Source organism: Eurypyga helias, unplaced genomic scaffold (genome assembly GCF_000690775.1).
Source record: "Eurypyga helias isolate BGI_N326 unplaced genomic scaffold, ASM69077v1 scaffold2092, whole genome shotgun sequence".
Lineage (NCBI taxonomy): Eukaryota > Metazoa > Chordata > Aves > Eurypygiformes > Eurypygidae > Eurypyga > Eurypyga helias.
Genome location: NW_010236380.1, coordinates 1 through 23,849, shown reverse-complemented (window position 1 = coordinate 23,849; position 23,849 = coordinate 1). Strand labels below are relative to the sequence as shown.

The 23,849-nt window shown below is 39.5% G+C and overlaps 1 protein-coding gene across 1 annotated transcript; it reads right to left on the bottom strand.

The window, feature by feature from the left end:
• Positions 1 to 3,403: 3,403 nt before the first annotated feature.
• Positions 3,404 to 21,015, bottom strand: COPB1 (coatomer protein complex, subunit beta 1). Its single transcript, XM_010147040.1, has 21 exons — positions 20,864 to 21,015; positions 19,923 to 20,152; positions 18,998 to 19,167; positions 18,245 to 18,359; positions 17,545 to 17,637; positions 16,593 to 16,730; positions 15,449 to 15,568; positions 14,897 to 15,004; positions 14,659 to 14,805; positions 14,109 to 14,254; positions 13,037 to 13,133; positions 12,231 to 12,391; positions 11,491 to 11,611; positions 10,894 to 11,121; positions 10,541 to 10,720; positions 9,674 to 9,818; positions 7,930 to 8,049; positions 7,539 to 7,684; positions 6,161 to 6,250; positions 5,306 to 5,461; positions 3,404 to 3,734 (listed from the first exon to the last, which is right to left on the bottom strand). The coding sequence occupies exons 1-21, from the start codon at positions 20,952 to 20,954 to the stop codon at positions 3,675 to 3,677; spliced, it is 2,862 nt and encodes a 953-aa protein (XP_010145342.1). The 5' UTR covers positions 20,955 to 21,015; the 3' UTR covers positions 3,404 to 3,674.
• Between the last annotated feature and the right edge of the window lie 2,834 nt (positions 21,016 to 23,849).

Genomic DNA, 23,849 nt, shown 5'->3' with positions numbered 1-23,849 from the left:
TGCTTCTCATGTCTCATCTAAACAGAGCAGAATATACATCCTCACTGTGTCCCGAATGAAGAGCTGCTGCTAGCCAGGGCCAGATTTCTACATTAGAAGTAGGGGCATAGGGGAAACCAGCTTCCTACTCTGCCAGCGGTGCATCACGTAGTGACTTGCAACAACTTTTAATGGAAAAGCAGCAGTTTTCGTGCTCCATTTACACCTACTGGGAATTTATTCCCATTCTTATCCAAGCTTCTGAAATCAGCTGCGGAGTAACACTGCCTTACCCAAGCAACATGTATGCAATACATACTTACTGCTGCTCAGAAAATAGGTAAGTAACCTCCTTGTACAGAGTGTTGAACAGTACAGCATAACCACAGCTATACACCAGCTTTTCCTAGGTATGCTGCAATAAAAAAGCTCTAAGTGGATCCTGAAGTAGGACAGTCTGTGTAGGATACTCCTTTGCCTACGCAGAACAGTTACCTAGTAAGTAGGAAATGTTCTACCCCCCATTAATGTCGATCAAACACTCCACAGAATCACTGAGGTTGGAAAAGACCTGTAGGATCATCCACTCCAACCATCAACCCAACACTACCACACCCACTAGACCATGTCCTCAAGTGCCATGTCTACACATTCCTTGAACTTCAACAGCAATGACTTGAGAGTTGCCGTCCTCCTTAGAAGAGCAGCTCCCGAAGTGACCAGTGGGGGTTCTCAGGGCTATTTACTCACTATCCCTAATCCGCACGGAAACAGCAATGATCATACATCAGCTCTCCCTTTCCTGTTTCCCTTCTGGGTTTGCCACAAGCACAAGCAGCAACAAGGGAACTGACCACAAGGGCCTGCCCAGGAGTGGCTAACGGCCAGAGGACCACCGCTCTCAAACGACAGGATGAGAGAATCCCTTCTGCGCACACAGATACAGAAAATCCCTCTCAGCCAGTCTCTCTTTAGGGCACAAAAGCTGGTTTAGAAAGAAACCAAAATCAGTCTGTTACTGAGCTACTGAGTAAAAGCTTAGCCAAACACCACAGGATTTATATGAGGATGGAATTTCATCTCTGAAGTGCAGATATGAAACTTGCATGTCACTTTTTACTCTTCAAACTACGGAAAAAATGCACACTGTCAATGAAAACTCCTGTACAAGCCCGATTCTGAGTTAGTGAAAAGTAGGACAGATGCAAAAAGTAATCCTGAAGGCATGGCAGCTTGTGCTGAACAGGTGCTTTCCCATCTCTGCGTGAGTTGGGATAGCAAAAGGTATCCTGAACAGAATTAAACCCTGTGTCCCTCCCAGCTGACAGTGTCATGTGAAATACGGGTATCTGCACATGCCAGGTGCTTTTCTATTCTGCAATGAGGATTGCAGATTGTGACTGAAACAGGGCTTGGATAACAGATCCTGGAAGTCATTCTCCTCCTCCAAAAAACATCCTTTCCTTGGCTATGGCCAGCAAATCCACCTCCTTCACACCAGTCAGCATACACGCAGCTCTAACTCAATCTCTGTTAGTGTCCTCCTGATCACCATGTCCTTACAGAGATGAAACCACCCACTGGAGTTCTCAGATTTTCTTCTCTGCTGGTTTGGCTTGAAGTGATGGGAGATGCACCCCCAAGCAGCATACCCATAATCCATGGAATTTCACAGGCGAGCACATACGCCTATGCTTTTCTCCCATCATCCCCTCAAATTATGAAGTACTAGGCAATTAACATCACATTCTGATTATCTCTACTATATCCCCGTGAACCTGGCATGACTTCACAGAAGGAGAAGTACAGCTGCTGCGAGATCAGGCCCAGGCATAACTTCATTATCACGGCACACCTGCACATCCGGAACTTCAGCTCTTGCTGGCATCGTGTGACGCACGCCTTGGAGCTTTCACTCAACGGCAAAATGACGGCAGAACCAAAAAGGGATTTCAAAACATGCAGAACAAACATGCCACGCAGCAAACCACACTGCGCTATCTTACCGATTCGCTGTCTTGAACATCTACTGGGTGCAAGAGCCCCCACTAAACCAGCTAAAGGTTTTAAAAACCACATCATCATAATACTTAGTGTCACCGAAGGTTTTAAAAACCACATCATCATACTTAGTGTCACCAATATCTACTGTTTATATCCGAAACACAGATTATTGTGACCTGTACATTTCATGGCCATATTCGATGCTCACAGGAGTCTGCAGGGTAATCAGAGCCTTCAGAAGCTACTTTCAAGTTATTTTTTCTCTGCTCAAACTCATGGCAACAGCCCATCTAAGACTGTCTCCTTTTTCTTATTGTATGTAGTAAGTATGAGGTGTGTGGCTATGAGAAAATAGTAAAACAAACACACCATATAGCTCTGGAAGTCACAGATTTCTAATCCAGCCTATTTAACAAAAGACAGGTGTACAGGCTAGTCTGTAACAGAGGCGTGTGCGCTGGAGTACAGCAACGCAGCAGCCTGGACTCTTTCATGTTACGATTTGTATGTGTGCTCCCTCCGGTGCTTATTCAGAGTGGAAAATAGGTGTTGTCATCACTCGGGCCTTAATCATTTTGGGAATCAGCTACTCGGGACACTCACTCAGTTCCCTTCTGTCCTGCTGGAGCAGGACACAGCCGTTCATATTTCTACCAACTGGAAGCATACGGTTGGCTCTGGGGAGTCTTCTGCAGAATATATTGCTTGCCAAAATTGAACAAACTCAGAATAAATGCTTAACAGATTCAGCTAAAAGGATTTTCAATCTATTGGTTCTATGTTTTAATCAATGAATTTAGATAACATTTAGTAGCCAAATGGTGTTCACTCACTTCCACATCCTGACCTGATCTTCACCCGCAATTCTTCCTCTCCTGCAAGTCCTCAACTTGGTTCTATTCACAAGATCCTAATCAGTCTGAATCCACTTCCTGAACTTACACAGTGACTGATGGCTGCATTGACAAAAATACTGCTGCAGCTTTAATAACTGCACTTGGCTGTCTTGTCTGTGTTAACTAAAAAATAAGGCCACCAGCAGCAACTGTTACTCACAATAACCCTGTTAGGAAAGCATTTCAGAAACAAAGTGTAAGGTTCTTCTACTTGCTGGAAAGAGCTGAACTGTGACAATCTCCTTTCGGGTATCACAAGCTTGTCTGTGCCAAGTGACTGCACCAGTAAACTAATCACCTCGAACAGACAGCCTTTGATTTAGCTGTCAAATATATACGTTCTCCTAGGTATAAGACAGTATTTAAGGGTCATGATCACACATTCACACAATTCGGACCTAGACACTATTGTAAACACTTACGCTATTACACACTCCCACTTTCTTAGAGTGTAAGAACACCCCTGCCAGATATTCAATACTGATCCAATCATACAGAGTTTATGACTTACAGACAAAACAGTACTGGCGTAAGTTGTTTATTGTACTTTGAGCATCAGTATATATTAGAGACAAAGAAAACATGACTTCCAGGACAGAGAAAAAAAACTGGAGATTTAGAATTTTACTCAGCATCAATCATGGAGAACCTATAAATTATCTGCTGGAATGCTTTCAGCTCAAAAGCATGGTTTCTACAATTACAGAACACTGAAGAATATAAGACGTTCTGGATCCCAAAAGCCACATATCTAAGGTTAAATTGTAGAAGACCTGAAAAGACATTAGGTAAAATTTATAAACTTGTTTTCTTCTGGGACAGATTGATCTTGTCTCCAAGACTCAGAGCCATTCCCTGTAAGGAAAAGAAAGATGATGTTCACAACACAGACACTTCAAAGTAACTTTATCTATATTGAAATGGAAGTTCTACATAAAGAAATCAATTAATTTAGTGGAATGGAAATGAAAGTATTTCTAACTGTTCATTTATTTATATACATTGTAGTGCACACCTCCTTAACACATACGTAAATCTAGCCTTTACCTTATTATTGAAATAATGAAACATAAATCTGAGCTAGCAACAGCTAAATCTGTTATCAATACAAAAGGCACAAAATACAAAAATAAAAAATGTGAGCCTTTTGACCTCCCAGCAGTTGAAAATATGCTGCCACTGAAGAAACTACAACTGTCAGTCCAGTTTCTGAAATTCAGCTGTTGAAAGTCTCAGTGCTGATACCAGCACTCAATGCGCTAAAGCTATAGAAAATAATTTAATCACAGAACCACATTAATATTGCATACTAACAGAAAAAGTCTCAACAGAATCTGCACAAATAATCTACCTAATCAGCAACAGAATTATCTCAAGATGAAACTAAGCTGGCATATATAGATGAATGCGGTCTTCTGTAAAAATGCCACTGTGAACATATCAGAAACATTAAACCACTCTGAAATCCTTACTATGACATCACAAACTAAATGGTTTTATGTGATGAATGTGAAAATTCTCAGAGCGCCCTTTATTATTGGAGAAGAGAAGGCTCCACAGAGACCTTATAGCACCTTCCAGTATCTGAAGGGGGCCTACAAGGAAGCTGGAGGGGACTTTTTCCAAGGGCAGGGCATGACAGGACAAGGGGTAATAGGTTCAAATTGAAAGTGGGGAGATTTAGATTGGATATCGGGAAGAAGTTCTTCCTGGAGAGGGTGGTGAAGCACTGGAACAGGTTGCCCAGAGAAGCTGTGGATGTCCCAACCCCTCTAAGAATCCTTCCAACGCAAACCATTCCATGATTCTATGATTATCTGCTGTTTAAAATACTTCTAATGGTACACTCGCTGCTTTGTTACTGAACAGTTCCAAATTCTGTACTTCTGTTTAGTCAGGAAGCAGAAGTTCCAAAATCAAAAGCAGACTCAGAGATGTACCTTTAGAAAACTCTACTGAAAGACTACGGGTTTTGTTTTTAACAAGAACCAGTGAACAGCAGTTATGTGCATGAAATTGAAATGTATAATTCAGGAGAAAACAGATGATGGAACCTTGGGGAACATTTGCTCTTTATTTAAAAGCAGATCAAGTATATTATCCTATTTGCAGCGCTATGGATAAAATAAGAAAATCTTGGCCCAAAGGCCTATTTTATGATAATGCACTGGGAAAGATGATGTTCAGTGCGGTTTTAGGGTATGATTACACCTAAATAAAAAGCCATTCTTTCCTCACAAAATGTGTATACGAGTTTTTTAAAACTAAGGCTGCAGTTTTTATATTCATCTTCCCTTAAAATTTTCCCATTTACCTAATACTAGAAACTAACCAAAGTCCAAAAATGCACAAGTTTTTTTAGAGTGCTTAGTACATTTTCTTAAAAATGCCAAAAAGAAACAGTGCTGAAACAGAAGGCACGTTACCTGACTCTTTGCACGGATTCGTATGTGACCAGTGACAGGTGCCTCTGGTCCAAGATGAATTGGCTTTTCAATGCTGACGTTCGCAAGTGCATCTTCTCCAAATATGGAACGCGCATAAAGATTGGCTGCCATAAAGCCACAGTAACCAGAAAGTGCCTACAAAAACCATATTTGAACTCTTTAGAAAGGCTAAAATCCTTTCAATACATTTTAATTTGTCCTACGTATCTCCAGGCAACTACCAGTATTTAACTGATTTAAAGTATTTAAACTTCTTTCTTTACATACAGCATTTTTAAAATGTGAGACTCATGCAATGGGAAAAGTGGTGGCTGCCTTCTACAACTAATATTGGAAGATATGCAACCTACAATATTCATCAAAACAAGGTAATAGCTAATAGCTACTATATGGAGCTTAAAAGTGAATAGCTGTTACATATATATATTTTGCTTTACAACAAAAAGGCTAAATTGGCAAAATAAAGGCAAATTTTAACAGTGAGGGAAGGAAGTTGGAGATACCGAAAAAAAAACCCCACCACTACCAAAAAACCAAAACAAAACACCTGTATAAAACCAGATGTTTCCATCAAATCTATACAACAGCTTAGCTACTACGAATTAAAACAGACATTCCGATTTTCTAGCTGGGCAAGAAATAGCTAAAGTGATTAACCAACACAGAATTTCAGTAACTTGCTTTCACTCATTTCAGAGTACTCATTTAAAAGCCTCGAGGTATGTGTGCTATTTCACAGTGTAAACAAGCATCTCTAGTAACATTTATAACAAATGCTAAACAAATCAAAGCAAACTAAAAGGGGGTCTAGAAGTCTTCAAGCAAACAGCTCACCTTCTCCGGAGTCAGGCATTTCATATTGGTTGACTTCAGTATGTGCTGTAAGTACTCGTTTAGATCAATGATGTTGGTATTCACTGTAACCTTCAAGAAGGGAGGAAAATGGCCATTACTTTAATTAGCTCCTCATGCACTTCTGAAAATGTGTTCTCCAGGGCTCCGTAAAGAAGATTACCGCTCCGTTTCTCCATGAGGAAGCCCACGTTCAGTAAGCTACCTCCAAATCACATCGTGTGGTGGCATAACACAAAGCCTTCACCTCCTGCCATCCACTCGTTAAAGGGTGGGAGTTTCACACCATGACCATGGTTTCTAAAATGTTTCAGGTGAATATGATACTCTGCTGAACACACAGATTCTCTACAGCAAATAGTACATTTCTTGTCTTCGTATAGTGGTTCACGCATTGCCAGCATCAGAAAAAATGGTATCTGGTCCAAAAGCTTGCTTTTAACCCATGATAAAAATTACTTTCATATTCCCATTCTAGCAATAAAGGTCTCAGGGCTGCACTGGCTTCCCCACACTGAATATTTGTGGGTCATGTTCAAATGGCTTTTTAAAACTTCTTTCAGGAGTAGTTTACAAATTGCTAAATCTTCACATATTATAGATAAAAATTCATTGTTTACAAGTTCCCTTTGAGGGAAGTTAAATCCACTCTCAAGTGAATACTTGTAAACACGTAGCAAACCAAGCTATGGTTTGTGGAAAGTATCTCCCATTCTGTTTTAATGTTTCTACTCTATTCTTAAATTATGTCACTGTTACAGGAGGTTATTTCCCATAAACCAGTTTTAACAGGTCTGTATCAAACAGTTTCGGCACCCTCTAATACTGAGTGTCTCTACCATTTTGTCGATCTTCCGTAGCATCCATAACCACTGCGCATGCTCCGGCTGTATTGCAAAGCAATAAAGCCAAGGATGTCCATGCACAGCAGGTGAATTGGACCAAGTGATCTGCAGAAGGCCCCTTACAACCCAAACCATCCTGTAATTTTAGATAAATAAATAAATAGGAAAATGTAACTCAGAACTGGAGAGGCTAAGCAGCACGACTGATTACACTTGTTGCTATCTCACCTCTGAGCCAAAACACGCAGCAATCACCAAGCAATTTGGACACCTCCCGAACAGGTAAGGCTCAAGCCACATACCTTTTGTAATAAAAAACTAGTTATTTCATCACTAAGCATGTGAAACAGATCACAAGAGAATGAGTTACTGGAGGCCAACATCCAATGTTGATGTTGAATGAGGTTTATATCACATGAGATAATGCTGATGTAATGGACTGATGTAGAAGGAAGAAACAGAATTATACCTCATCAACAAAAACCCCAAATAACAGACCAAAAAATAAAACTAACTTTGTTTTCCCACTCAAATTCTGCCCACATCTGTCTGAACTCCGCATCCGTACAAGAAGCAGGCTGGATGTAATCCATGATGTCGATGTGAATATCGCTGAGAACCACACAGTTTCTGTCGCTGGCTGCTCCAGAGACATCATACACTGCAATATAAAACACAAACAACCTCAATGTTTAAAAAAGGGAACTTGCAGTAAATAAAAGCGCTGTTACCACCTGCCAGCTAACAACAGTCAACATTTGCTCAACCTCATTGCTGACCTCTGTCCTCTTCAAGTGCTTCACCCAGATGCCAGAGAACTTTAAGTGTAATGCTCTTTCAGGCAAGGCAGCAGTTAACAAATGCTGCACATTAATGTTAATTTTGCACACTGAATTGTTTACTTACCAATGTTACCAAAAATGATTCCATTTTCTGTTGAAGCAACTTTGACGTTAGCTTTAATGTTTGCAAAATCATGTGGAGCCAGTGTCAGAGGAGATGGTTTTTCCACAAGTTTCAAGTCACCTGCGTAAAGAAATTGGGAGAGGGGTGATCAGGGGATATTAACAGCACACGGTGAGTTTAGCTTTTGGAACAAAATCTTTTATTTTTTGCCATTCAATTCTAAGGTCTACAGTTGCACTAAATACTACCATAAAGGTATTAGTTGATTCAGATTTTTTTTTAGTTTGTTGTTGTGTTTGGTGGTGTTTTGTTTTTTTTTCTTCACACTTCTCTACATGAAATACAAAAGATTTTACATTACATTAAAAAGTTCAGTTAAAATATTAGCGTATTCATCTAAACCCCAATGAAAACAAATACAAATACTAACTTAAACGGGCTCTGGATTGAGTCTAGTATTAAATTTTTAACAATCAGGAAATGGTTAACTGTACCTTGAGTTTTAGACACTGACAGCATCATAATCCTACAGTCAAGTGTCTCAAAACCAAAGTTCAATGTCCAGTATTACACACACACAGCTATTTATGAACAGTTCAAAGTATCACCCTGATTTTGAATGTAACTGCTGCCAGGAAACAGCAAGAGATGTATCGTTCCTAATCCTTCAGCAAGCAATTGTAAGACTCCTTAATTCTGCCAAACTGTGCAACGTGAGAACACAGCATGAACAGCAGCAGTGTGCGTACAAGAGTGAGGCATCAGGTCAGTTTTGCAATGTATCTGAAGACAGCAACTGGGAAATACAGAATTCCACTGTGCTGAGATGATAAACCGAAAAATACAACCTGCTAAACAACCTATCAGTTTTGTTTTATTTAGCTCCATTGTTAGTCTGATCAAACAATTTACAAAAGATTAGGGGGAAGGTTATGCCCCTCCAGCTATATTTACAACAATTAGAAGTACACAACATGCGTAGTCCTTGTATGCTGCAAACATATTTCAACATCCAACTGCCATTCCAGAAAATAACTAATAGGAAACCGGTTACTGTTCTTGGATCATCTGCTCAAATCCCACCCCTATAAGAAGTGAATGAAGCCTCAGCATGGTTCAAGCGAGCCTCTGGTACAGCTGTTGGCACAGGTAATGGTCTCAGCTGAGTACAGCTGAGTACATTTAAGTATCCCACCCCTATAAGTAGTGAATGAAGCCTGAGCAGGGTTCAGGCGAGCCTCTGGTACAGCTGTTGGCACAGGTAATGGTCTCAGCTGAGTACATGCAGTATTTAAGTACTTTGGGCTGAGTGGAAGAACCCCCTAGGGCAGACGCCTTTCAGTTGCCTGACGTCTGCTCCACTCCAATTTGGATTCTGTCCTCTTGCTCTATGGTAGCAGCACAACGGGGTGTACGTGTGTCAAAAAACCTGTCCGTATTTCAGGAAAAAGGGAGAAGGGGAAACTGAATGCTATTTTTCTAGCAAAAAAAGCATGAAAGTTCAGAATTTTACTATGGTTCATACTGTCAGATAGTATTCTCAGTACCAGCTGATATGCCTTCCACATTTTGGAAGAAAAATGTATTTTTAAAAGCATTCAAGACCACTTTTTCAAAGTGGCAACTAGCAGGCATAAATATGTAAGTAGTCAGAAGTGTTTCAAAAACTCCTTACGACTGGGTGCCAAGGCCCAGCAGTTCACTGCTGCCCAATGGTGGCTCTGTTTCCCCCAGGACTCCTTACCCAGCGTAGCCAGTTCTAGCGTGCAGTTCTGCAGGGTATCGCTGGTCTGGTTGACCACCAGCACGTCCAGCACAATGTCGTACTGATTGACGTGGACGTATGCTTCTGCGTAGACAGGGTCCGAGAAACCGGTCAGCTGAGTAACCTGGGGAAGAAGAGAGCTTAAGGTGTTTTTCCTCTCATAAACCAGTTTAAAAAATGGAATGATGACAGAAAATGACAGAAAATAAGAGTAAAGTACAATTAAATCCTTTACTCTTTATTATGAGCCTCCAATTTGAGCAGGAGTGCAAAGAGCTTTTAATTTCACAAAACTAACTAATTAAGAAAAAAGGGGAAAAACCCCACCGTCCACCATCACCACAAGATTTTCCTAGAAAATTGTATTTAAAGAAGTTGTGATGTTTAGGAAAACTGAAGTTCGTGCATAAGACTTCCAAAATAAACAGATTTCATCGATTCATAGCTAAAAACATAGTGACTGTCCATATTATTCATAGAAATAAATTTAACTACGTCCTTCCTTCACATGTCCTTTTGTGTACACACTACAGTTATAAAACCTTTCCAGATGAAATGCATTCCGAGTTGAGTTCACCTAAGTTCCCAAAATATGGACTGCAATGCCATTTATTCTTAAAAAGATCAGCAGGACAAAGAAATGCTGACTTAAAATGAAAGGTAACTTTAAATAGTAAAAAGAATTAATCCAAAATTTTAAAGAATAAAAGTGTCTGGTTTTTAACCTGAATTAATGAATGAATGGAGACTTTTCTTCTCCTCAGACCTTCACTGCAGGCACTGGTAACCAGCAGCAAAAAAAATCAGCACAAAATGTAGATAATTAAAACACTGACTTCACATTACCTTATTCAGTTTGGATGCAAGAGGATCAGCAGCCTCTTTCCTCTGTGTGTTTCCCATTGCTGCAAGAAGGCTAAGTTGAAATTGGTCTTCTTTTGAGCTCATTTCATTCTTAGCAGTAAGCTGCATGAAGGAAATGGGATCGTCTGGCTGAACTGTCACATTCCTCTTCTCAGATTCTTTCTGCAGAAAGAGAAATATTGGAGAATTCACAACCAATCCCATTGCTTAGTGCAGAAACACAGTCAAATAATGTCTGACTTATAGTCAAGTGGTGATATTTCTAGGACCTGCTTGGATGTGAACGTCCATACAGAATTCCAAGTGCTTATGGTTACACACTTAGAATAGCTCACCTTCTGAGAAAGCTTCTCCTCTTCTAACTTGGCTGACAGCATGTGAGAGAGGGACTGCCTGCATTCTTTGTTGAAAATATCATTCATGAGAGGAGAACATTCTGACAACACTTTCAGACACAAGGAAATACGATCCACATCATCATCTGTAATTGGCTTCTTAGGAAGAGAGGACTTTCCCAAATGGAGAATAGTGGCCATCAGCAGCATAGCTTCAGCAATAAAGGACTGAGAAAGCAGACAAAGGAAAGAGAATGGAAGGATGTTACTGCATTTTACACAGCTTTACGGAAATGCTTATTTCTGACTTATTTAGGAAAGGTGCACATTAATCAAATCATAGCATCTCTGAACAGATTACTTTTTTTCAGTACTTGTTATCTAGAAACCAAGCAGCACCACTTCAAGACTGTCTAGACCAGTGACTGGAAAGCAACAGGCCCTGTGTGTGTCCCAAACTATCATTATTACTGGCTCATAACGAAGGGCCATTGACAGTTTACTTTGAACTTCATGCATTTTGCACCTGTTTAAGAGAAAAGAGGCAACAACTAGCTCTTCTTTGCACCTACAGTGAAAACACAACAGATGACTTACATTTTGTTTCTTCTTTTCCTGAACTAGTGACACATATCGTAAAGCAATCTTAGTTAAAGTGGTAGCAAGGGAAGCTGCAACAAAGAAATCACCATCAAGCAGGAATCCTCGTAACGGAGGTCTGCAAAGACAAATGGCAATCAGAAAACCAGTTTTGGATGGCACTCTTCAGCCTACTTAACTTCATACCTTAATATCTATACTGTACAAACTAAACCACCTTGAAAAATACTCAGAGACATATTCACAAGTTACAACCATTTCTACGCAGAATAGAGAGTGAAAAGTGTAATGTATAATAATTTCATCGTAGTTCTGAGATGATAATGACTAATCAAGATGAAGCAGCCCATCTGCAATAATTAAGGAAATAGAGCAACTGTTCCAGCTACCCGTGAAATAAACTACAGCAAGTACTAAGAATACGAGCTGATATTGAGAAAGAAAAATGTTTTAATCTAAAGGCAACATCTCTGTAACCAATTAAATTTGTGAGGGGATTTCATGTATAAAGAATCAACTAGAATTTAGGAAACCATAATTAAAAATGTCCTTTTTGATACGCAGTAAGCTTTGATGACAAATCCTAAGCCATTAGGCAACTTCTTATCAGATACCATCTACGTGGGATAATACCTTAAAACAGGAAATTAACTCAACCACTGAACTCTGCCTGAGAAAGAATACCACTTTAAAAAATTAACCAGGTCACTCCTGGCCTAGTATGAAATCTTAAATACCTGTCTTCTTCCTTTTTGGCAGGTCGGGAACTACTGAGAGCACTTTGTGTTGCATAAGTGCCCATCTCTGTCACCAATTTTTGGGCTGGACCCACTGACACTTCTTCTTCAGGTTTTAGCTCACCAGCTTCTTTTTTGATTTCAGATTCTACTATGGGGATCTAGAAACAAACAGGAAACAATTGTAACAATTAATATAAAAAAAGATATTTTTGTTTTGATAAAAATTTTAAGAAAAGTTATCTGTATTATTAAGGTTTTTATAAGTAAAAAGTCAGTTACAGTGTGACAGTTTTGAGAGAAATTGAGGAGACAGGCAGATGCTGAAATATATACAGAAGCCTCCTACCAATACATAAAGCTCACATTACACAGACTGTCTTAGATCTCTCTCAGAACCACCAGAAGACTTAAAACACTTCCTTTGCCATATATAATGGATATATGGTGGATATATAGTGGATATGGATATATATATCTCCATATATAGTGGATATAATTCAATTGTATCTTAAAGCTGCCGTAAGTTTCTGAAATAAGGTTTCTCAACTCCCTTCTTAACAGAACACTTACTCTCTGTATCTGCTAACCTCAGGCATGCTACTAAAAAAAAAAAAAAAAAACCACAAATGCAAAAGCCGAACTAGCTTTTACTTTAGATTTCTTGTGCACACACCATTAGCTATCACAAGTGCCCAAAATCCTGTTGCATCTTACCTGATTTTTTAAAAATACCCTTTCCTTAGAAAACACACTGCGTAATAGTAGTAAAACCACAAAGAACTAGCCTAACGAAGTAAACACACCTCTCCAAGGGATCTGCGAACTTCTGTCATTACACTCTGTATGTCTTCCTTTGTGCTGCAATATTCTCCCAGGATCCATAAAGCGCCTCGATAAATCCTAAGACAAGAACAGTAACTTAAGACATGCTTTCATGATACACTCAAACTAGCATCAAGGGCAGTGATTTACGGTCAGGTGGTAAAGGCCAGCCTTGACAAAATCAAGAGGATGCAATTGACAGAAAGCGAGTTTGATCATGAGATATCATCCCTTTCAGCCTTGGTAAACTAATGAATAAGTACAACAAATGAGATGTTCTCTGCCACGAATTTATTCCCATCTATATTCATCTTGATATTCACAAAATTAAACTTCATTATGATCATAATGAAATAACTCTAGTGTATGTGAATGAAGTCAGCTGTAATTTCTCAGACGGCAACGAAAACCAAGAACATTAATGAAGTTCAGGGGGGGGGGAAAAAAAATCAAAGTTTCAGAGGTTCCCCCCACTTAATGAGATGACCATGGAGATAGGGTTCAGAGTTTCCTGCATACTGGAAGAATAGCAGAGTAGTGTCATGATACAGAGAAGTTCTCATATGACTTAACCTTTAGAGGTCCATGAAAAAACCAAGTTTTTAGAGCACTGGAGGGTATTAAGAAGCCCACTCTGTTACACTGGGTTTTTCAATAAATGTACAGTAAGTATTTCTAGTTGCCTGTAAGTGCAAATTCCTGCTACAATCATCCCTAAATAAGTCTGTTTTAACAAACCTATCACTTTAAGAGACGGTCTTCATCAACAATGCTACCTTCTAGCAAGTGGAAATACAACTATCAACTGCATCATAAATTAAATTTGTATTCATTTTCTTCACTCAATGCAACAAGCACACAATATCTCTTTCGTACAAACAGGCAGGAAGGGAGCTGTACCTAGAAATCATCTACCCACAAAATACCTCAGCTTCAGTCACTCTTCTTTGTCTGTGGGTTGCAAGGATTTGGGTACACGTTTAATGATAATATACATTCAATGCACGTGAGACACAAGGTGCCCCAATGTCTGGTATCGTATTTTGGACTCACTTGACAGATTTAATAGCATGAAACACTTCAAGCATCTTCTCAACAATCAGAGGTCTGAGGTTATCAAATCGCTGGATCGCTTCCCGCACAAACTCCAGGACATCAGCAGCTGCCGCTTCGTTATTATCGCTGAGGAACTCCATCAGCTAGCACAAAAAACGTGAACATGAGCACAAATAGCAGCACAGCTAAGATTTTACAATAGTCCTTTCCTTGGACATTCAAAAAATACAACTGCATATAAACGTTAAACAAAGCTGAAGACAAACAAATTTTAAGTACATTCAACCAATTATCAATTATCACAATCCCAAAATTGTTTTTCTAATGATGCAAACTACTGGATTTTTATTAAAGGGACTCCTAAGCTCACATTCTTGAAAAGTATTTTAAAATAAAGTCTCAGAAGACAAAGAACTACAGCATCAAAAGTTCTACATTTCTTTAGGGATTAAAAATAGTATTGCTTTGTATGAGGGCAGTGTTATTCTGCAGGTTTTGTGTACAGCTAGAACATATTTAATGGCAACATAATTAAATATTTGCATACCACTGGAATAACATTTGCAGCCATATCTGGAAACCGAACACTACAGGAATGCAATGTACGGACAAGCAGCTGTCTGTACTTGTCTGTATCTTCATGTTCTGTCACATTATTAGTTTTAATCACTTCCTTCTTCAGGACAATCACAAGCTGCAGAAAAGAACAAATGAAATTGAAGAAAGTCACATGTTTTTAGAAAAAAAAAAATAGCGTAACAAAATGAAAGCAATATATATTTTACCTCCTCCACATTTCTTGAAGAGACAAGATCGAGAGCCAGTTGAAGGGTTTTTTTGCGCACTTCTAGATCTGGTGTACTCAACACTCTGAGGATGTCCATAACTAGATCCTGAAACAGTAACAAAATGATAACTACTTTGTTGCTTTAAATTACTTCCTTTTCATACAATTCTGATTTTCAGCCCACAACGATTTTCAAAGACTTCCTGGATACATTATATATAAACTACTGACAAACAAGCAGGATACCCTAGGCATTAGGGACTTCACGGTGCTCATCCAATACATGCTACGTTTACATAAAAGTCTGCCATGCAAGCTACATCATTAAGTCTTACAATCAAGGCAACATTTGCCCAGTGGTAATTCTTACCCAGACAATAAAAGCAGCAAGCCATAAACATAAAAGTCTATCCAATATGTTTTTAATAAAAACACAACGGAAGATTTAAACTTCAGAAGTACATTTTTCCATACTTCACAACACCTGAACGTTTTGTTTAGGAAAGAAAAGCCTTCAATAAGCTTTCAGGAAGAGAGACAGCTCACACACCTGTAACACTCGTTCATGGGAGGGATGCTCCTTTAATTCAATCAACCGATCCAAAACAATCAGTTTCACATTGTTATCACTTTCTTTGATAATCAAATCTATGTAGCACTGGGCCGCTGCCTGAAATTAAAAGGATCAAAAAACACTTTAAGTAATGAAGAAGAGAAACTGGCAAATTTCTGAGACAAATTCAGGAAAAGACACTTTCTAAATGACTACTAAAGCAGCTACTCCAAGAGTTGGCACAGAAATTAACCTGAGAATAGTCTTTAAAACTTTCTAGTCCACTATAAACATTGATTCCACCCACACCCTACAAAAATTAGAGGAAGGCTCACGATGGCATCAGCTTCCAATACACAGACTCGATTTCAAATGGAAAGAAAGCCTTAAAGAGAGAAATTTACTGGTACTTTGGGTCAGCTCTTAAATACACAACAGGGCATGAAAACCAATTCTAAAGATTTGCCAGCATTAGCCTATCTAGAAATGCGTATAATGACAATTTCTATGTACAATATTCCTACTCAAGAAAAATGACTATACTAAAGCAAAGATGCTGGAATTAGTAGTCCTCCTGATGCTTTGAGACTACTATGTACAATGCATTTACTCTATGCCTAGACTCACATATTCTATTTTTGAAATCTCCATGCAAGTTCAAAATTTCTGTGTGATCTCACGTAATCAGCTGTACAAACATAAACCTAGGAACCCAAGGTCAACTTGTAATCAGTGTAAATCTTCACTGCTTTATGTTCCCACCCTGGTCTGATAAGAGTAGTATTTATGAATAAAGGAAGTCATTCAGCCTCTGCAAACCTCCAGCTTCAGTCTGCTTTGCTAAGTATGCCAAGAAGACTGCAGGTCGGTACCAACTATTGCACAACAGTTTGCACAGTATTCAAGCTTGTCCTCCACCAAAGGGACACGAAGTCCACCAGCTGCAGGCCTGCAAAACACAGCCCCAGTCTTTTTTTGTGACTAATTTTAAGAGATATTTCAGGATAGTGTTTCACATACGAAGTGTTAAAACACTCCACATTACAAAAGCCTTCACTGTTGAAGTATCGACGTACAGTGTACAGTATTCATTTCAGTGTGCTAAATGCTACGGAAACATCTGAAAACATCACTTTGATACCTTGATTGCTGTTGGCGCACTGGAGAGCGTAACTAGGGTACCTGCAGCTTCATACTTCACTGCAGGACTCGATGACTGCAGTAAGTTGTAGATGCAACGAATAAACCGAGCTCTCTCTGACGGATTCGCGTGACAGACCTGGGTGAGAACAATGCACAGTTGGCACAAAGAAAAAACAAAACAGCAGTCGTATAGCTTTGCTGCTCCATTATCTTACAACAAGGAGAAAATTAAGCAAAAGGTGACAACTTTGTGTGGGAACAAAAGGTGTCACTCACATCGTAAAAACCTAATTACGTTAGCTATTAAAAAGCTATTACTGACAGTTTTATGCAATGCTACAAGGTCTTAAAATCTCAGATCAAAAGGAAGGGCATAGTCTCTACTAGCTCTAACAGATGCCCTGCTCATGTCCATGAAGAACAGTCTGATAATACCCAGCTCACATGACAGCAAATCAGATGAGAAATATTGCTCTATACTGTGCACAGCTGAGCAGTTTATTGTTTCAAGACAAATCTTATTCACAGCTCTACTAAACAATGACATATTCCTGACATGGACTAAACGTCAGCTGGAATCATAGAATCACAGAGTGGTTTAGATTGGAAGGGACCTTAAAGACCATCTAGTTCCAACCCCTCTGCCATGGGCAAGGACACCTTCCACTAGACCAGGTCACTCAAAGCCTCATCCACCCTGGCCTTGAACAATTCCAGGGATGGGGCATTCACAGCTTCTCTGGGCAACCTCTGCCAGGGCCTCACCACCCTCTCCAGGAAGAATTTCTTCCCGATATCCAACATAAATCTCCCTGCCTTCAACGTAAACCCGTTACCCCCTTGTCCGTCTTGTCAATGCATTTGCCAGTCTCCTATCCCTTCTGAAAAGCAGTCTGATATAATCTAACATATATACGTATTTTAAACACGCCACAACATTTCCCTTTTACCTTATAAATCAGTTCAACTATAACCAACTGCAGTATGTCACCAAATGTCTGGACTTGGTCAATACAGGTACTCAAATAATCCAAAGCTCGATCCTATACAAATAAAAAATAAATTATTCTAAATTACTGTGAGTTTGCTCACTCAGCTGCATTCTAAATGAAAACACATTTTAAAAATCAAAACACGAAACAGCATATATGCAACCCTTCAACTTGAAATTTAAAACAATTTACAAAAACAGTTGTAAACATGAAGAGCAAATGAATCCATTCTGTCCACAGATGGCAAAAAGAGAGACAAAACTCATGGTGATCAGACACAAATGACAATTGCCTGTGGAGCAAGTAATCCAAAATGCTGAACGGAAATTGCCATTTCTTTCTCATGTGACTACAAAAGCTGTGGAACGGTAGGTAGTGGAGCACTTCATCTGGTTAATCTCACCTGGCAAAACTCATTACAGATTTCAGCACCAACCTATGCCCTTGCCAAATACAGCAAATCTCCTTTAAAACGAAGACAGAACTAAAGACCTACTTTAAACTTTTGCAAACCAAATATTCCAAAAATAGGTTAATACTACCATGGATGTTTATTTTATGAAGATAAACAGTTTCTACTACCAACAAACTACTAGCTAGTTACCCAGCATATTTTGAAGTATTTAAACCAAATGAGTTTGAGGACAAGTATCCTTACCTGATCTGCATGAATTAGCATCATAAATGCATTTCGTTTGCAGCTCGCATCTTTCTCATTCACCAAGAAATCATGAATCAGTTCAGGAGCATCAGGTATGAGATGTTCAAAATTTCTTTTAAAAAAAAAAAAATCATTAAAAGAACTACCGGAAAGGAATAGATCCTAAGGCTTAAGTGCATATCCTAAAGACGAGCGTTTACAAGAACTCAAAGAGCGTAAAATGGCAATACATGGCTTTTGTGCAGCTGCTTGAAACTGTGAACACAGTAGCTTAAAAAAAATGTGTTATGACAGCTAAGACATCATCCCATCACTAACTTCTGTTTAACAGTAACATCCAGCCACACTGTTCAGGTAACAACTGCAACAATGTTTAGGATGCAACTGCGGTACATGAAGAATGTCTCATTTCAAATGAATTTATACATGCATATTCCTGCAAGGATTCTTTCACATTTATGGTTGTGGACTATGATTACTATTAACAACATCTAGATCACTACAAAAGGCATTTGCCCACGCAAATTAACCTACAACATAAGGACCTCAGTCATGCTTGAGAGAGCATCAACAGTACATTTTGCTTTTCCAAGGAATTCCATTAGATAGAGGAGGAAAAGCAAGCAAACAAACAAAACCCAGAACCCCACACCAGTGATTTATATATATATTTATGAGATCTCAAAGACTATCCAGATCACTACAGCTAGCCTTCTGCCTCCACAACTTCAAATAGTTTCTAGCATTTACCTATAAATGGTGTAAATTGCAAGAACTGCATTTCTGCGCACATAGCTGTGACGATGTTCTAGGCACGCACGAATGGCTGGCATCAGCGGCTCCAAAAGTTCTGCTTCTTTCAGCTTACAAAGAAAACGGAGAGTAGAGCCTCGGATAAATTCATTCGGGTGCTGAAGATCCTAAAATTAACAAGAAATATCTGAAATGCCAGACGATTCAGCCTAATTGTTAAGCTAAGGTGAACGCACTTGCTAGCCTTCTCCCACACTAAGTTTTTCCATGGCACGAGTTCCCAACATCCATGAAGACACCTCACCATCTTCTCATGAAATACCTTCTTAAAATGCGATGTTCCACAATATTTAAAAACGCATATTTCTGTGTAGTAAAACTTAACCAAGCCTGGGGGTTCTTTTTCCTGCGTTTATGTATTTTCTCTGATTACTAGTGCTGTGAAAGCTCACCCTGCAGGCATCCCTGCACACTGGATGCCAACCTCTAGTGTGTATCAGTTTATCTGCTTCCAACCCATGCCCAAGAAGTCAAAGGACCTTATTATCTTTGTGAAGGAGTGTCCCCAATACACCACAATGAAGTCATTCCAAAAATAGTGTCCTTCTACGTACCATGGCTTGTCCCAACATACTATGAAGATGGTAAATAGGCCAACGCTCTTATTTGAGGTTCACTGACTCAGAGGTGAAAAGCACTAAATTCTTGTCAAGTCCAAACAGTAAAAGAACACATAAAGATTCCTTGCTAGTAGCTTTGGTGGTTATCTATAATTATCTAGGTCTGAAGCACTGAGACAAAACAAGTAGGAAGGAAATGTTGAGCATAAGCCATTTCTATATACATTAAATAACACAAAATTATACACTTTCTATAAAGATCCAGTACTAGAACACAAGCAATGAAACAAGCAATGAGCTACCTTTCTGTATGCATCGCATACAAGGATCATTTCTTGCAAAAGCCTGCCATCTGGAGTGGTCTTTGGCACTATTTCCCAAAAGACAAGCAGCAGTTTTTTGATAGTATGATCTTGGAGAGGCAGTACAAAACGGATAATGGTCATCAGAAGCCCAGGTAGTTTTTCACCATTCAGAATCATAATGATTACTTTCTTCAAGGCCTCTGTCTTCAACTTGACATCTCCTTTTTCTAGAAAAGACAGAAAAATCAGGAAAACAAATCACAGTAATTACAAAATCAGGAAGGCTAACACGTCACAGTTAGCTTAACAGGAAGATACAAACCCCTTCTGAAGGAGTGTAATTATAGCACATCAATAAAATTCACAGCCTTCCCTCTAGTAGACAGATAAAGAGGAAGCAAGAAATGCTTAAAGAGTAAGCATGGGGATCAGACTTAGTTCTAGGATCAACATGCTGGAATTGACTGAGTTCAACAAATTTCAAAGCTGTTTCAACGCTTAAATTTAAACAACCTTTTATACCAGGATACTACAATGCACTCTGATGTCATATGTATACTAAATACTAGCACTGCCATCTCTGCCAGCAAGATACAGCAGTGCACTGAACCAGCGCTAAGACAACTTACTGTTTATCACGGCACCACTGAAATCTGCCTGAGCCCTAACAGGTAATGGATTTCAAATTTTAGCCCAGCCTGGGTTGTGGGTAGGGGACCAGGGGTGGCCAACACACACAACAAAAGGGAAACATTAAGATAAATATCATGAAGTTTCTCAAAACACAGCAAAGAGAGGAATGTACACAATTCAAAAAAATCAACAGAACAAAAATAAACAAATTGATTTGTTTGGGTTTATAAAATGCAAACAATATTCTAGGAAAGACACAATGAAAGAATGCAAGAACAATTCAGATAAGATCAGCCATTACTTGCCTAGGTCATTTTTTAAGCTGATTTCAGAAGGTGGTTCTGAATCCATGGGAACATTGATTAACGTGTAACACACGTTTTCTGCAGCTGTCATGGTTCTTGGTTACAAAAGTTTTCTCAGTGGAAGAATTATTTTGGCACAAGTATCAGACAACCTAAAAAAACCAAGCAAACAAAGCCATCCAGAAGTTAACAGGTTTTATTAACAATCCAACACTAAAGTGTTTTTGCAACTGACAATGATTTGAAGGGATTGCTGGGTTTCCTGAGAAGCCACATTCTTCAAAAGCCTTCTCAGTTTTCTGTTAGGCTAAAACATTCCTGTAAGTACCAGACAATGAAGAACACGAAATTTACCAAAGACAAAACAAAAAAACCCCAACAACAACAAACGAGTAAATTAAGTATTGGAAAGGTTTCTCTAGGCACAGTCAGAGACAACAGAAGTGGACAGGGAACCTGACTGCAGCTGAATGGACACAGCCACTTTTCCCTCAGCTACTTACCCCCTGATCCTGTATGTTCCCACTACCTTCCCTGCAGTCCTGTGCCCCTCCAGGTGAACTGACCCACGCCACCACACCAGCTGAAAAACAGTGGAAAAAAGGGAAGGGTTTTTGACTTAACAAGTTGAATCAGTCTATAAAGGAAGCTTTGAAGATGAGCATGAGATACAAAAGAAACCAAGGATGGGATAAAAGACAACATGGTGGAGAGAGAAACAGGATTGCCCTTTTCCCTGTCAAGCATCCTCAGGCCAGCTCAACTCTACTGTCCAACTGCTTTGCTAGACACTCATGAGAAGAGTAAGCATTTTTATGGTAAAAACTATGAGAAAGTTACAAATCCATCAAAACCGCTGTGAGGCTGACAGTTCAAATAACAAAAATAACAGTTCAGCTCAGTCCTCATTCCCATGTTTGTTTTCTCCTTCTATAATAGACAACTAGGATCAAATCAAACTTTTTATTCCATTTCTGAAGTAATGATAAATGCTCAAGTTCGAGCTTGCTCAGTTAGCACTATGATACCATACTGACAAGCACGGTAAAGAAAACTGTTGCTTTTTACTACATGAGCAATTTTGTATTTTCTACAGAAAATGTGTCCAAAAATTACAGAAAAATTGCTTTCTCTGTCCTTTCATTGCTATTAATTTTCCTGAAGTGGTAGACCGAGTTTAACAAATCACTAAAGCAAGGAAGATGTATTTTTACTTGGAATTGTGATACTGCACATCAGTCAAACCTTGTGTAAAAGAAGTGTGTGCTTTTTATAATTGTCAGCTAATTATAGAGCCAACAGAAATGAACAAAATGATCCCCATGGAAGGTCGTGATTTACATACAGAATGAAAACACTAAACTCTCCAAAGCAACGCTGTGATTTCTCTGCAGGTCACATTCCTTCTCAGTTTGAGGATCTTGAGCAGGGCCACGCTTCCAAGTCATAAAGCTTTCAGTGACATGCCAATTTATTGTTGGAGTAAGTTATTGTTGGAGGACAGCAGCTCCTACCCCACATCACCCCTGTTATCTGTGCAGACAACTTCTGAGATGCAAACACTGTAAACTCTCCACTCCTACCTGATCTCTGAAGCAGTAACAACAACAAAAACATGCAACAGACCAACAAGCACCCATTCCCAGCCTGGTCAAAAGCAACATCCCACAAACAGCTCTGAGGAAAACGAGGGAAGGTGGGACGTGGAGTTGCAGTGTTTGAATGAATGACTGAGATGCTACACAAGCTGCTACTGGGTCCAAAGTTCTTTTCTCATCAAATGGGCACCCAGAGAACCTCCAGCTGAACAGTGAGCAGGTAAGTTGTGCTAACTTGGGCTGTCGCCTCTTTCTACACAAGAAAGCAACACAGCTGAAACAGTAACCACAACTACTACCCACAAAAATAATTGCAATACACTTCTTTTTAGAAAACGCCTTTCTGTTACAAATTCTGTATTTTTAAACATTAGATCCTTCAAGCTTGTTGTTTACAAATATATGCATAAGCAACTCCTGCTCATTTTTTTTAGAAATATGACTGTTTTGTTGCCTCAGATACAGCTTTTTGCATACTTTTTCCATACTGGCAGCCAGGACTCTTGCCTCAAAGCCCTGCAGCTAGCACCTTCATCTCCAGTAATGACTCACACAGACTATGAAGGAGATCTTTGCAAGAAGTGGACCAGGCATCTTTACTCATACAAAGCCCTCAACGGCAGAAATTCTGGCAAAAATCACAACCAATCAGGTCTCTGAAGAATGAAAACGTAGAGTGTATTTCAGTCTCTGAAAAACAGCAGCGCAAAACCACTCTTCTAGTAGTGCTAGAAGGCCAGGCAGGGACAACCACCACCAAGCCTTCCTCCTTGCAAGGCACCAAGCCTTGAAATTACTTAATCTTGCAGAGAATCCCAACAGCCACAGAACTAGGTGCTACTCTACTTCAGGGATACAACAGATGAGACCTGTGTAGAGAAATTTAAAGTTATAGAGCTTATATAATACACGAAGACCTGCTCTCCGGCTACAGGGAAGCCTTATGAACTCGGGTACCTTATGAAACAAAACCCTAAGAAAGCATCATTTTATTGATGCACAACCTAGAATATATCAAGTAAAAACGCCTGTTTAAAAATCCAGAGTAAGTTTATAGCCAGTTTATGGAGATTTCCCTCTTTAATCTTCCACGTGATTACTTTTTGCTCGAAATGCTCGAACATTGAGCTAAAGTTAAAACTTTAAATATTCAGATGGCACCGTTTGCCTGCCATTCCACTGAGCAAATACAGACCTACAACACCGCAACACCACAGCACCTCTCCGGGACACCGCAACACAGAGGCACAGAAAAACGCGAGGTGGCCCTAAGCCCCCGCAGGCCCGGGGCCCCCCGTTACCGGTGCTGGCGGCTCCCCTAACGGAGCCACCAGGATGATACTGGAGGGGCCGTGAGGCCTCAGGCCTGCGGGCCCCACCGGAACGGC